Below are 16,141 nucleotides of genomic sequence, written 5' to 3' on the forward strand. Positions count from 1 at the left end.
CATCTTTTTTTGTAGTGTGTTCTGTTTTGCTTTCTGCTTCCTGTTCATTAGAACACCTGGTTTGATTTGCTCACTTCACGTCTTTAGACCTTTAGTTTATTTAACCCCACTGGTTTCAGTTTCTCCTGGCCACTTTATTGTAGTGGTCCTGTCATGTTTTCGTCCTTGTCATGTAATGATTGTGTTTCCCCTAGTTCATGTAAATTAAACTTTAACTTCTGCGCCAATCGACCTCCTGCCTCATCTGTCTGCCTTTGAGTCCTCACCTCTGCTTCGCACCCTGACAGAATGAACTGGCCGATCATGGACCCAGCAGGCTACCAACCTTACCAGGGCACCCCCTCCAATGAGTTAATGCACTTGCTGCTGGTACTTGATCAAGTGCCAGGCTACACTTTGGTGGAATATTCATGTGGGGGAACTAGTTTGGAGATAAGGACAACGCTGTTTGGGAACTGCGGCTCTTGTGCATCTGCATGAATGGCCGTGGTGGCCAGAAGAAGACAAGACTCCAAAAAACCTTGACTTGCACCACTGTCTACCGGAACCATGGCCCATTTCTCCTGTGTCACCACCAGCTCAACAGTCCACATCTCCTGATTCGCCTTCAGCTCCACAAAGTCCCACGCTGGCACCCAGGACCCGTCCAGCGCTTTAGCTTTCTCTTTTTTGTGTTTTTTTTTTTTTTTTTTTTTTTTTAGCTCTAGCTTTAGCTTTCTATGTCATTTCCAGCACTTCGGCAGTCCTCACTGTTGACACCACCCATCCCAAAACTTGCTTCTGTTTCCGATAGGGTCCCAGCATGGAAAGCTCCTCATCCTGCTCAAATACTTGTGTCTGAGGAGGTTCCAAGTAAGGATGCTCCTCCATCTTCTGTGGTTCTCTTTTAAAAGGTGATCGCTCCTCCTCTGCCCTTCGAACCTGATCTTGTGCCTGAGGGAACTGCTGCTGACTGGATGTCCTGTGGTTTCCCAGAGCTGTCCCTTCTGCTCTGTTTCCTGATTTCTGGCCATCAAACAATGAGGTCCATGCTTTGCCGGCCCTTATTGGCCCACGCCCTGGGCCACCCTCCAGAAATCCAGCCCTGTCGTTGCGGCCTCCTGGCCGCCCTCCTGAACCCAGTCTCTTGTTGTAGTGATTCAGGCCATTCTTCAGAGCCCAGTCTCCTGTTGTTGCAGCCTTCAGGCCGTCCTCCAGAGCCTAGTTCTTATTGTTGCGGCCTCCATGCCGTCCTCCAGAGCTCAGTCTCCACCAGAGCCCCTCAAGAGCTTTAAAAGTCACTAGGACAGTTTGTTTTTCACCTTTGTGTGCAGAGAACAGCTATGACATGCCATCATGTAAATCAGATCAAACATCAGACTGTTCAGTTTTTTAATCAAAATAAAAAGGTAGGAGAAACACTGATTTTCATGCTGCGTCAGCATGATGTCAAAATGACCCCCTCTGGTGGTTGTAGCGGATCTTGAAATGTTGGGAGTTATAGTGTTTTAAAATATTTGTGGATCCAGTCGGTGATCAAAATCTAATCAGTTTTCATTATTCCATTTTGGAGATTTCCTGAAAATTTAATCAAAATCGGTTCATTACTTTTTGAGTTATGCTGCTGAAAGACAGACAGACAGCCTGACATACGACACTGAATACATAACCTCCACCTTGGTGGAGGTAAAAATTGAACAGAAGCAGAAGAATAAATGCAGAATAAGCTTTGGCTATGCACCACCAAATAACTTAGAAGGGGGAGAAATGGTCTGAAGCGCCTTTTTCTACAATAGGACCATGTTAGGAGTAGATATCCTTGAAAAGATGATAAGGCAGTATTCATCTCGAGCTGCAACAAGAAGATGGCCTGTTATAGTGTTTTATAATGTTTTGGACATCGTAGCACTGGATGCACGGGTCCTCTACTGGAGCTGCATCAGTCCCCAAATGATCTGGCATGCAAGCAATGCTGAGCTGCCAACGTGCGTTACAATACATTAATATCAGCTGACACCCAGCACTCTGCTTTGTTACTTTAACATTTTATGATGCTTTATTTCTAAATGTTTTCCCTCAAAATTGAGGGAAAATGTTTGATGAAAAATACATTTAAAAAAAACTATTTAATTTTGTTACTGATTGGTCACTAGGTGAATGTTGTGACCTAGTATGTTTTGGACATTTTCTGTTTGAAATACAAGCCAAAAGTAATCCCACATTCTAATCAACTAAATATTTGTTTATTGAAGCTTAGTCTACTTCCAAATGTTAACAATTCAAAGGGGAAACAAAAAAATGGTCTTTGTAAATGCCACCTTTAGTAATTTTTATGCTGCATTGGCACAGTGTTAAAATGGCCCCCTGTGGTGGTTTTGAGGGGTATTGGAATGTTGGTGAGATCCTGGATCCAGTTGGTGACCCCTAACATCTAATCACTTATTCCTTATTTCATATCAGAGATTTCCTGAAATTTTAATCAAAATTCATCCATTAGCTTTTGAGTTATGTTGCTAATAAACAGACAAACAGACAGACGTGCCTGAAAACATAATCTCAGACTTGACTGAGCTATAAAGCAGACCCAATCCTGAGTCCTTATCAGAGGGTCTGGGACCTATACTACCGAAGCACTCCTCACAGGACTCTCCAAAAACATAGTCCAATGCCTTCACAAAGTCCATAAAACACTTGTAGATTGGTTTGCTAAACTCCCACGGCCCTCCAAGACCGTTCTGAGAGTGTGTATCTGCCTGAGGTGGGAGTTAAATTTCTTTCTGACAGGGGACTCCACCAAATGTTCCTAGCAGACCCTCACAACACATTTGGTTTATCTAATAGAACTTCACCATTAAGATTCATCATCACAATAAACTCACACCCCTCTTTAAATGATTTATTTAGTTTGGTGACATTTTCAAGTCTCTTATCTCAGACAAATTTAACAATTAAATAAGATTTATTCTTATTGTTTACTATTGCATCATCATAACTTCATTTTCTTGTTTTTACCTAAACAAATGTATTATTATTTTGCGCCAAAGTACAAATTAAATAGCAAATTTATGAAAACAAATAGCAAATCACTATAAAATAAATTAAAATCATGGCATATTTCTGTTGATTTGACAATTGTGTAAGTTTCCTAACTAAATGTATATTATGTGAACAGTTCCCATTAAGCCCACAGTGGTCCTGCAGCCCAGCTTGGCATACAGAGGTGAGACAGTCCCTGTCATATGTGAGATCCAGGAAGGTGAAGGAACTCGGTGGACGTATGAATGGAGACCAGCCAGGTTAACTAGACCTCCAACTTCCAATGAATACAGGGTCATTAGTGTTATTGATAGTGGAGACTACAGCTGCCGGGGCATAAGAGACAAGTTTTACTTAACACAGTGGAGTGATGCTGTCACATTAACTCTGTCTGGTGAGTTGGACATGTGTCATTCACGTGAAAGATGTAAATATGTAATTTTGTTATAACAGAGTGTAACATTTCATATTGTAAATTGTTATTCATTTCTTTGTGGTGCTGGAAGTTGATTGACTTCATAAATGTTTTAAAGTGTTGTGATTTTAACACCTGTCCAAGTAAAACTGGTCATATTCTTTTTAATTCAATTTTCTTGTTTTCTTTTCTGTTCTAAACTCACCAGCCAGTAAACCCAGAGCCAGACTGACAGCAGACAGTTCAATCCTACCAGCAGGGGGCAATGTAACACTGACCTGCTCTGTGAACCACTCTGCTGACTGGAAGTTTAACTGGTTCAGAGATGGGTCAGTCTATCCTGCAGCTCAGCTCAGAAATAACAATGAACCAGGTGGAGTCATCAGAGTCTCACAGGGAGGTCTGTACCGCTGCAGAGGAGGAAGAGGAAAACCAGTTTTCTACACAGAAGACAGCCATGACGTCACCATCGAGGAAACTCGTGAGTTTTTTTTTTTTTTTATCTATTCTAAAAGGTAACAACAAATCTAGTTAGAATATTTTTCTGCTTTTCAAAAGTGTAGAAAATACTGATTTATTACTGATGTATTACATCTTAACAATTTCTTAAAATAAACTTTTGTTATTAACTCTCATTAGTCTTTCTTGTTATCGTTGCTCTATTTGGTTATTATTCAAGTAAACAAACAAGTATTTGATTTAGTTTGCAAACCACAGTAGTAGAAAATAAGCATGCATATCAATCCCAGCATATTACTAAAAGTAATGCTGAACATTAAAGTCAAAGGAATATTTTGGTTGATATTTTTGTTTGTGTAAGTCTGTTAATAGTTTATGTTTTCTGTGAATAGTTACCATTAAGCCCACAGTGATCCTGGAGCCCAACTGGCCTCTGATATACAGAGATGAGACAATCACTTTAAGTTGTGAGATCCAGGAAGGTGGAGGAACTCAGTGGACATATGAATGGAGACCAACCAGGTTAAATAGACCTCCATCATCCAGAGAACACAGGATCAGCAGAGTTACTGACAGTGGAGACTACAGCTGCCGGGGAAGAAGAGACAAGTTTTATTTAACACAGTGGAGTGATGTCGTCTCAGTAACTGTATCAGGTAAGTTGAATAACATCTCTGTTGCCTAAAAAAGCACAACGATTGGACACACACATGGGTTTCATGTAGAACATGAGCAATCATATTCTTCCTAAAGGCCTATTTATTCCCAAGAGAAAATAAATAAATAAATAAAGATTGCAGCGCAGTAGACGATAGTGGTCGGTGTGGCCACTGAATGCATTGATTCTTCTTCTTTGTTCCCTTGCTGGGCATACATGATCAGTACTGTGAACACTGCCCCCCATAGTTTTCAGTGGTAGTGCTCCATTTGCTACATCTGAGTATGCATCTGGAAGGTCTCTGAAAATTGACTGAAATATTGATGTAAAGAACACACTTCCTCAACCACAAGAACACAGACAGGAAGCTGTTTTGTCTATTTGACATAGAGGATAAATGTGCCTTTGCACCCATCATCTATGTGTCTGACTTTTTGAACCTTCCACACAGTAGCTGCTGTAATTTTACAGAAAACACCACATTTCTGTGAACAACAAACACTTATTAGCAAACTAGCCAAGCAATTAGCTAAGAGTGCTAATAATGATTAAAATAATAATGGTTTTATTACATAATGGTTATACTAAGAATCATACCCATTTGAAAACATGTAATCAAGCTTTATTGACATGACTTAAAAACATTTGCATGCACATTCAAGATCTGTACAAAAATTAAATGTGTCAGGATACATTGCAAACAACTGCACAAACATGAGAGGTCACAAAAACAGAGCTTACTGACCAGTGTCTCAGTGCACAGACAATGTGTAACCAAGATAATGTGACATGAAATCAGTCAGTATACTAGGTATAATCCTGCAAGCTGGCAAGGAGACAGTTTAGCAGTGTGTCACCAGAAGTCAGGGCATGTTACATAGTGATGATGGAATCCAAGATGGTCTGCAAAATATGAGAATTGGTCACTGTTGAATGGTGGACCATTGTTTGTACTAACCATTTTAGAAATGCCAAACATAGGGAAGACTTTACCCATGACAGGTATGACAGTGTTATATGAAGTTCATCCCACACTTTTACCTATTGATTACCATGTGTACTCGTCCATAACGATAGTTAACACACTAAATCAAGGTGCTACTGGAACTGTTGTCATTCTCATAGTTAGTGACTGGGGTTGCAGCCTGGCATGTGATACAAATGCATACTTTTTTCGGCTTTGGCATCAATGTATGGAAAGCAAACTTTGGATACAAACAACGTTTTTATCTCAACAATTCCTTGATGTCCTTCATGGCCAATTTGATTACCAACATGAAAAGAAAAGATTAATTAATTTAATAAATTAATTAATGCGAGCTAGTCAAATCAGTCAGTTGTCAATCCATCAGTCTGAGGATGCTAATAACATGAATTTTTAAGTTGAAGGGACCCATAACATGACTCAAAGGAGGAGTTCACAATAACCAGGCCAGTTTAGGATTAATATGAAATATTTATTACTAGTCTAATCATGCATAAATGAAAAAGGGAATATTTATTTGCATTGGAAAATAATCAAACATTGTGAAATGCAAAATATGGTCTTCAAACCAGATGCTTGTTTCAATGTAATGTGTCAGAATGAATCAAATGTACATAAGAAATTAAACAAAGTTAATTAACCTGTGGTGTTAATTAAACTAAGGTTTAGGACTGAAGGATCTCTGAATCCTAAAAGAAAAAGAAAAAACAAATCTTATTTGTTTAAAGCTGGAAGTTTAACTAAGATGTAAAACTACTAAGGTCACTGTCAGACAACCAACCATTCCTTAGCAGACCAGCAGAGGAGGGCCCGGCAGGATTGCTCTGGTTCTGTTCGGATCAGAGGCGACTTACAACCGTTGTGGTGACTCTCAGTTTAAGGGGAGGCCTGAGTAGGTGGTAGCTCCAACTCACATCTTCCAGGGAGGAAGAAGGTCTGTCCCATATGATGGTTCGTAGGCTTGGGTCTGAAGGCTCTGTCTGCTGGTACGGTCTGGTACCGCGGCTCAGCTGGTGGTATCGAGGATGATGGACAGTGAATGGTTTGTGGTGGTATGGCAGGAGATAAAAAGTCCAGCTTTGGATCAGTCCTAAAAGAAACTCTATAGAACTGGTTCTAAAGCTTTGGTCAGCCTGCGTTAATCAGTTATCCAAATTAAAGAATCAAAATCTAGGATCAATATTAAAAATAAAAAAATAATAAAAACATAACTAAAGAAAAGAGAAGTATCAGCTGGAATAAACTAAACGGAGTTGATCAGTCTTGCATCTCAGATGCAGGCACAAACTTAATATGTCTGGTGATGTACTTTACATCATGGCAAAACTCAATTCTTCATACCTTCTCTCTCTCTGGCATTCCAAGAAAGTGTCCTAAGAAAATCGTTTCTCTAGGACCTCTGAAAGGAATCTAAGGGACTCTGGAAAAGAGCCATGTCTGACGGGGATTCGGGTACAACTCCAGGGGAGGTTGAAGACAGACTAAAAACTCTTTGTTCTGAGTTCAAAAGTGTTAGTGTGGAAACGCCCAAGGGTGTTGGTCTGAAATCCTGTTCAACCCTGAGAAACATCACTGATGATGTGTCTGAGTACATGATGTATCCTGTAAACCTAACTAGCTGAGTTTGCCACAGCCTCTGCATTGTTAATATCTTGCTGGCCACTCTGCAGTGTGAGGATATTTACCTCCACATACCAGCTGCAATGGTTGGAATGTTGTTTAGCTGACAAGTTGCTTTTATTAGGGTGCATCTCTGACTAATCACTTTGTAAGCGATGGCTGCTGGGCGTTTTTCCACGCCAGTACCAAATCATTTCAGACAATTTAAGTGTTCTTCTATGATCAAGAACGATTGCCAGGAATGTACATAATAAATGTCAGCATACCATCAAAATGAGTCAGAAATACATATTTTCAAGGTGCTATTTTTTAAACAAAGTATTCGGTGTTAAGAGAGTGGACGAGGGTCAACATGTTTTCATTCAGATAAAATCTCTCTCCAGCAGATAAACCCCGGCCTGTCCTCTCTGTGTCTCCATCATGGCTGAGTCCTGGATCCTCAGTAACTCTGAGATGTGAGATTAAACCTCCGTCTGCAGGTTGGAGGTTCTACTGGTATAAAGCTGTTCCTGATCTGTTACACAAGAACTACAGTTATGATCTGCTGCCTGGTAGCACTGCTGGGACTGAACATGATTCCTACATCATTCATGGACAAACACACACAGCAGGATATGTGTGTAGAGCTGGAAGAGGAGACCCAGAGTATCACACTGATTACAGTAAAGTAAAGTTTCTCTGGTCTGCAGGTCAGTGTGTTTCTGTCCTCTACCCACAGTTTTAATAATTCTATATGTTTTATTGAAATCTCTTTGCATGTTTGTTTTTCAGATGTTCATCCAGCAGCGTCTCTCACAGTGAATCCTGACAGAGTTCAACACTTCACATCTGACTCTGTTTCACTGAACTGTGGAGGAAACTCTACTGAGTGGAGAGTGATGATGTTTGTAAAAACGGGCTTCCTCCTCGCCTGCTCCACCTGGGGGAAAATGATTGGTTCTTCATGTTATATGAGGATGTACTGGGAGAACAGTGGAGTTTACTGGTGTGAGTCTGGATCAGGAGAGTTCAGCAACACAGTCAACATCACTGTACAGAGTATGTTATGATATATTTTTTTTTCTTTCACTTTTTCTGATTACATGTCATTACCTTTACATGGGCATGTCATGCATGTTACCTATAGATATATTTAGTTATAACTTCTGGAGTCTCTGATGGTGCTCCTTAAATTAAAATTTATCATTTTATTGAATATCAATATTTGTCAGACTAAAAATAATGACGAATAATGACAAAAAAACATCCAAAATGGTAAATGGACTGTACTTATATATTCTTAAATAAGAGTAAATATAAAATATTCTTTAGAAAATCAACACTGTGTTCCATCATCACAAAGCTGCATCAAATCTTTGACTGTAGGTTTTACTCCGTTCACTTAATCTCTTCACAAAACTATAGAACAATAAATATTTCATCTTTCCAACAAATATCTCAATATTTGTGTCAGTGTGCTGTTCCTTTGGAGATGGGTGTATCAATATTCTGGAATCAATATGTCAATATCTGCCAATCAAAATATTGAATTCAATACTATTTTTTTTAATCTTGTGATACCACCAATACAAAACATGCAATTTGTTATTACTTCTGAGAGTTTTAGACAATAAAATTACTTTTGTCACACGAGCATGGTATCCTCAAATGTGATGATAATGATGGTGTTTATGTTGATAATGTTATGTTTAACATTTTAATAAAGGTTTTTGAGCACTATGTTTTTTTTAAGACATTTAATTAATTTTATTTTAATTAAATGTCTTGCCTTAAATTCTTCATTTCTTGTCTAAACAGGTTGATATACATAAGACATGTTGTAAACTATTTTAATTGGACCCTTTCTGCTGTGTCAAGACCACTTTTGTTGCAGTATCATCTGCTACTGGAGTACAGTATAGCTGAAAAAGTAATTGCATCTGGGTCAGAAATAAGTGTTTTTTATTTCTAAATCAACTGTTATGATTGTAACCTGGAATGGTATACATCTTGGAAGGGACATACAAAAAAAAAAAAATAAAAAAAACATATTTATTTGTCATTTCCGGGATATACCGACAGGTTAATTTGTCATCAAATTATTCTTTGTATTTTTTTTAAAGCTGTATTTTCATCCTATTTTTATCTACTCATTGATATGTTTTATCATGAATTTTATAAACATTTCTTATTGGTATTCATGTGAATAAGTTTTATTGATATTGGTTTTGCAATGAAGATATTAATACACACTGTTCAATTGCATGATTCTCAAAAAAATGTTGGTATTGGTATAAATATTAATGAAAAAGTAACATAACCTAATGGTATCACACTAAAAGGAAAAGTGTTGATATCATCCACCAGTACATAAAATTGTCATATAATTATTTTCAGTTAAATAATGACTAAAATGTCACAAAAAGCAGTCAGATCTGGAACTATGTAAAACTTGTTTATTGGGATGTTTTGTAGTAGAACAGCATAGGTTTGTTTACAGAAGATGGAGCTCTATCAACAATATATTGACAAAAATGATCTTTCCATTCAGTTTAGATCTAACAAGTCACAACCTGACTAATCTGTGACTAAATTAAACATCTTTATCATCATCACGGTAAAAACCCTCCACAGTAACAGTTTTCATCACTGAATTTGTTCTCATCATGATGAGGGTTTAGTTTAGAGAAACTTTTCAGTATTAACAGAAAAATATTTTTAAGTCACAGACCACAGTGAAACACAGTAAAAACAGCTTCTTTGTGATCTATGAGTGTGTAAAACATATTATTTGGTTAAAGGTGGTGAGACATGTAGCTGTTTTTAAATGCACAATAATGTGTGTTTAAAAAATGTAAATTTGCTCTCATAAGTTATTTTCTCAATCCTCACACCAGCTGATCTCTGACTGAACTTAATCTTCTCTGTTTCACAGATTTTTATGATGATGGCGTCATCCTGGTGAGCCCCGTCCATCCTGTGACTGAGGGAGCTTCTGTCAGTCTGAGCTGCAGACGGAGAGAACAAAACACACTTTCCAGTGTTTCTTTCTATCACAATGACAAACTTCTCCAACATGATGGCAGAGAGGAGCTGAACATCTCTGCAGTGTCACAGTCAGACGAAGGTTTCTACAAGTGTCAACATGCAGGAAAGACGTCACAACAGAGCTGGATGTCAGTTACAGGTGAGCAGGATTAAATTATGAAACATTTTACTTTGTAAATCATTTTTCTGCTCAAAGGAGAAACAAAAAGTTTGTTGATGAGTTTTTACTGTAGATCTGGATTTTTTTTCATTGTGTTCAAGCTTGAAATCACATTTATTTTTCTGGAAACACTGAGAGAATTATGTTCTAAACCCTTCATATAAATAACATTATTACTTTCTGTTGTGTTTCCAGCTGTGTCCAGACCTGAAAGCTCTTCATTTCCTGTGCTGCTGATCGTTGGACTAGTTGCTGGAATCGTGTTTATTTTACTGATCTTACTTTGTTGGTACAGAAGGTCTAAAGGTGAGGCCTTTTCTTCTGATTTTAGCTTGTTTAGATACACAAACTAATTAAAAGAGATTAACAGCAGCTCCACATCTTAACAAGATTTTTCTTCTTTTTTTGTGAGAAAAGGTGTTACTGCAGAGCAGACGATCCACCAGTATGAAAATGAGCAGCATGCTTACTCCGCTCTCCTCCACGGTCAGTCTTTCATCTTTGAACAACTATATTTATCAACCACTTTTTACTTGTTTAATCTGGGATAGTTTGAATTTAACCTCTAGGACTTCATTAATTACATGGAAATATATTACTTGAGTCCACTCAGAAGTTTATTCAACTTTCTGATCAGATTAACTTGATACAGTCGTCACATCTGCTTGTTTTATGACTTTTACATCCTCTTCATAAAATGGAAATAGACATGTTATTATCCAGTCTTTCATCTTGTTGTGAAGGTTCTTACAACTATCTGTAACACAGTTAGCAGAAATACTGTATAGAAGCTGCATTTTTATCTAGAATGTGGATGTATTGATGTAAAACTTTCCTGATAAAATGTGCTGACATGGTGACTCTGAGCTGCTTTAATCACATGCAGCCAGATGTGCAGCTTCATGATCACCACAAGCATTTTCTAACTTTAGCTTCCTGATGTTAGCTACCCCAGCACTGTTTCCATGTATATGTCATAGTTACAGGGTTTGTTTTAAGTTATTTAGTCTTTGGTGATATTTCCTGTCATTAAATGTAATGAAGCCTTCTTACCTGCATATTTATAGTCATTCTTACACTGGACGACCTTTTCCTACCATGTTTCATACTCCTAGTAGCAGTAGTTTGTATCTGTGCTAACACGTACGTTATGAAGGAGCAGGAGGTGTTCTCTGAGTACATTATGTGTTGCATTCACTTGCACTTGGACATCTGAGATTCACTAGATGTTAAGGTCAGTTCACACTGGATATTTGATAAAATTAGATTATGTAAATTTTGGGTAGCATCTCAGGGCCAGACAGGCTTTAATACAAACTTTATTTAAATAAAATACTTTAGTGGAAGTAAGAATGACAGACATGAGGTGACCAAAGTAACTGTGTTGGGTTTATTTTCTGACCTACAGGAGACATTTCTATCTATGAAAGAATCAGAAGCTCTGAAAACTCTGCAAATGGTACAGTATAAACTTTGTTTGATATAAACCAGACACTTTTTTTTATAAATTATGCTATAACTTTAGTTAACTTTATAGTCATTAATCACAGTATTGTTTCAGGTCAACAAGAACTGGATTACGTTAACGTGACATCTCGGACTCAGAAATCTTGACCAGTGGTGTGAGTATACGATATATGAACCATTACAGTTATTGCTTTCTTACATAGATTTACTTGTTGCACAAAATAACCAACATGAACAATAAAGACTACTGATAAAGAAAAGAAATATAAAGCCACAAGAAGAAAGATAGTCAATGCTAACCAAAAACAAGAAGATGAAGACTGAAATCAGAAAATCAAAAGAAGAGACTTTTCCATTTTCTGTTTTTTTTTTTTTTTTTTTTTTTTTGTTTTCTTTTTTAAACTCATCAGTTGGAGTTTGCAAGGAGGCTGTGTTCACCATATCAGCCAATGGAAGATTTAATGACGTGGGTTTGCTGAGGAGCAGACACAGCTTGGACTCCATTTGAATTTTAGCATCCAATTTATATAAAAAAGATATTAAAAAGAGATTCCACCAACTGGTCCAACAATATATATGTTTTTTTCAATTGACATGAAAACAGACCACACAAAACCAGACAGAACAAACTATTTAAAAAAAATAAATTATGATAATTTTCAAATATTCCCTTTTTCTAACCAGTACACTACATTGTGCTATCAAAGAAAAATTACCCAATTTTCCAAGTTGGTGATTATTCATCTAACAACATTCTGCTTTGTGAGATTAATATTAGCTTCTTTTTTATTATACATACCACTTTTCATTTTTAAAGCTAAAATGATGAATTGAGGGGATGGTTTTTGGAAGAAGATGAGGCCATAAAAGCAACAGAGACAAATGCTGTCACTTTCCATCCATCCATCTGAAGCACTTTTTCATATGAATTTCACTTATTTTCTTTTGGTTAGTCATAAAAACTTGTTTTTGTAGATTCATTTGACTTGAAATCAAGAAAATTGTTGAACCAACTTAGCTGAATTGCTTTCATTTATAAAAAGTTAGTTTATTAAGTTAATTCAACTTAACATTTAGATCAACTCAGACAATCCGTTACCAGACATGTAAAGACTCATGGGAAATGCATAATCAACAGGAATTTAACCTTTTATGATTGCTACCCTATAAATCTGTTTTATGTGCTTCACTGCTTGTGTTATGTTTACATTTAGGAATATTATGTGTCTGTAGACCTGAAGACTGCACTTCCAGGCTCTAATGTTTTTGTGACAGTGCCCCCTACTGGATGATTCCTGCAACTGCATCTCTGGAGTTGCACCAGACCTCAGATGAAGTTGCGGTTTTCAGACAAAACAAATAAAAATATCAGTATTTCATTTTTTATGAAACAATCAATGCTTCTTATTCTGAAGAAACTAAAGATATCTTCTTACAACAGGTCTGAAAGTTTACTACAAAAAAATTAAATTAAATGAAGACCGTTATTGTGCTGTGCAGCAAAACTTCCAAAATTTTGCTCACTTAAGTTGAATATTGATGACAAGTAGCTTCATCAGATGATCATCTTTACATTCTGATATTATCTAAAAATATTATAGATTAACTATTAGAATTATCAAATAGTTGTACAGTGTTTCTTCTGTTGTAGGATTTGCATAATATCTTTTTTTTTTATCATAATTAATGACAAGAATCAAAGTGGCGGGTCTGTTGCCCCGCTTGGCCCATCTGCAGAATCTGAGCCATATTATACAAGAGTTGTTGATTCTTTAAGTGATAAGATGCAATGAAGTCTGGGTTTGAGTGAATAAAATGTGTTCCTCTATGCCAGTCTCTTGACTCTCATAATTTAACAGTAATTGTGTGGTCTTCCTCAGGATGAGCTTAAGTTAAGTTAAGTTTTCTACCAGGGTCACTGCATTACTCTGTTTTTATTAAGCAAATTTTGTATTTTTATAAAATTTTTACATGATCGTGTTAATATGATGACCAATAGGACAAGTTTGATTGCAACAATTTAAATCCAGATTTACAGATTAAAAAAAAAACCCTCTGAAGTAACTATTTATCTGGTCCTCACTTTTTTTTTTTTTTTTATTAATTTCTTGCTATAAATGTATTTTCAGCCACTAAATTTAATTCACTTCAAGTGATAAAAACAGTATGTATGAAGGAGACCATTTTAATGAGAACTGCTGCAGTTTATTTTTAGCTACAATATACAAACAGTCATAATAAACATGCATATGAATGTAAACTTCTCCAAAAGTTTTTATTAAATCAGGTTATTTATATTTTTTTCTCATATAATTCTGCCATTCTTGAGCGCTGCTGCTCTGGGTTTGATGTCAGTGTGTTTTCTTACACCCCCTCTACATTCCCTCTGACAGTACAACAGACTTTATGTGCTGCACTGGCTGCATCTTTGAAGGTAAAATCCAGCAGGTTTACTCATCCTGCTGCAGCCCAACTTCCCAGCTGTTGTTTTCTTTCACATGAACGTGTATAATGTTTTTTGTAAATAAAACCCATATTTCTCTAAACTCTGATCATTTTCAATTTGGCATTGCGGGTCACCAGCTGGTTAGGTTGGTAAGAATGACGTAGAGGACTCAATGAAATCAGTAATGAGCAGACAGAGAGTCTACTTGATCCTTTTGATGATCTGATCTGGATTTAATTTTAAACCAGATCCAGATGTAGTTTAGATCCACTTAAAACAATCCAAACAACAGATTTTTATCAGGGCCTTACAACTTTAGCATCTCTCTAATGTTATGCATTATCTCCATGTCCTGTTTAGATGAAATACTGCCTCTTAAAGATGCCTGTAGACTAAAAAAGACTTTTTGCATCTGTTGTCACTTCTATTCATTTTCAAATGTGTTTACATCCACAGTAAAATTTGATTGATGTTGAATGTTATTGAATTAAATTCTCCATGATTAAAATCTTTTAAAAAAATACCAGATTTTTTTTTTTTCATATATCAGAGATGACTAATACAAAATCACAGAAAGTAAAGCAGTTATCATCCACAGATCTGTATTATTTAGCAGTAGAGTATTTAAATCTAACCTAGTATAAAAACTCAGATATTTAATCTTAGTCGTTCCAAGCATCACAGTCTAGTGTCGACACCTTGTGGTAAAATATGGAACATAAATTTACACAAAGCACAAAGAAACCAGAGAATAAAATGCTTTATTGTCCCTCATTAAATCATTCTATAATTAACCATTGAAAATATAAGAAAGTTTATTGGTGTCTAATTCTATAAAGCTCAGCCAAACATGGTGAGAATAGTCTGTATGAGATAAAGCTAGAGAAACAGCCAAGGTTTATTTCTGTAACTGCACTACAAAAATTATGCCTCGATTCAAATTAAATTAGTAAATGCTCTAACATCTTGTGAAGCTTACAGTTAAGTGAGGTTAAGCGTACAGGGTTAAGCTGACCCTTTTCTATATTCAGATAAACTAAGTTGAGTATGTGGAGTGCACAGTGGTGTGGTGGTTAGTGGTGCAACCTCACAGTTTTAAACACGTTTTAATTTTAGCTGAAGTATGAACGACGTGATGTGGCCACAGTAACTGTGCTGGGATTCATTTATGCCCTGCAGGAGACATTTCTGTCTTTGAATCAGTCAGAGGCTGTAAAAAAGGTGTCAGAAGTTTTATGATAACATTAAAGTCAGTAATAGCATTGTTGTTTCAGAATAACCAACACACACTTACTAAACTTACACATGTTGACATGACGGTTAAGTAGGTTTGACTACAACAATGTAAAGCCAGATTTGCTGAGCAGATCTGTCAACATTAAGTAAAAACTAAAGATCTATTTAGTTAAAAAAGACAACACATTATTATTTGACCCACTATGTCTATTAAAACACACTGCTGAATGTATGTGGAGGAACTGTAGGTCATTTACTGCAGTAAATTAGCCAAGAAAGTGTTTGGATTTTGCAGCAGATCAGATTTTCGACCAGTACTGCCTTACCCAGTATCCAAAGACAGCAAAGTGATGAAAGCAAGCAAAGCTCGTACTACTTATGTTTTGTTAAGGTCAAAGGTCATGAGCTTCTGTGTGAAGCAGAGACACAGAATTACCATTTTTTTCAAACACGTCGAATCTGAATTCATCCATATTGAAAACTCAGCTTTAGATAACTGTAGAGTTTTAGTATATAGTGGAGTGTGTATAAATTCACTGTTTACTTTTTAACATACAGTTTGTCTTTTGGTTGTTTTCTTAGGTATTTGTGGTCAGTTTACTCAGTTATGAGATTTTGTTTTGTATTATAACCTCATGAGGACATATCTGGCT

At 36.6% G+C, this 16,141-nt stretch overlaps 2 protein-coding genes across 2 annotated transcripts in view; one reads left to right on the plus strand and one right to left on the minus strand.

Moving 5' to 3' along the window:
* The window catches only part of LOC121639986 (Fc receptor-like protein 5), a 907,115-nt gene that overhangs the window by 316,013 nt on the left and 574,961 nt on the right, over positions 1 to 16,141 (minus strand). The window lies entirely within an intron of this gene.
* Positions 1 to 16,141, plus strand: part of LOC121640006 — a 48,426-nt gene that overhangs the window by 22,387 nt on the left and 9,898 nt on the right. The window contains exons 4-11 of the mRNA XM_041985658.1: positions 4,282 to 4,545; positions 7,539 to 7,841; positions 7,924 to 8,190; positions 10,067 to 10,318; positions 10,535 to 10,645; positions 10,757 to 10,825; positions 11,748 to 11,798; positions 11,901 to 11,961. Of these exons, the coding sequence (XP_041841592.1) occupies positions 4,282 to 4,545; positions 7,539 to 7,841; positions 7,924 to 8,190; positions 10,067 to 10,318; positions 10,535 to 10,645; positions 10,757 to 10,825; positions 11,748 to 11,798; positions 11,901 to 11,953 (1,370 nt within the window). The 3' untranslated portion in view covers positions 11,954 to 11,961. The remainder of the gene's footprint in view (positions 1 to 4,281; positions 4,546 to 7,538; positions 7,842 to 7,923; positions 8,191 to 10,066; positions 10,319 to 10,534; positions 10,646 to 10,756; positions 10,826 to 11,747; positions 11,799 to 11,900; positions 11,962 to 16,141) is intronic.

The sequence above is a fragment of the Melanotaenia boesemani genome, chromosome 5 (assembly GCF_017639745.1).
Source record: "Melanotaenia boesemani isolate fMelBoe1 chromosome 5, fMelBoe1.pri, whole genome shotgun sequence".
NCBI lineage: Eukaryota > Metazoa > Chordata > Actinopteri > Atheriniformes > Melanotaeniidae > Melanotaenia > Melanotaenia boesemani.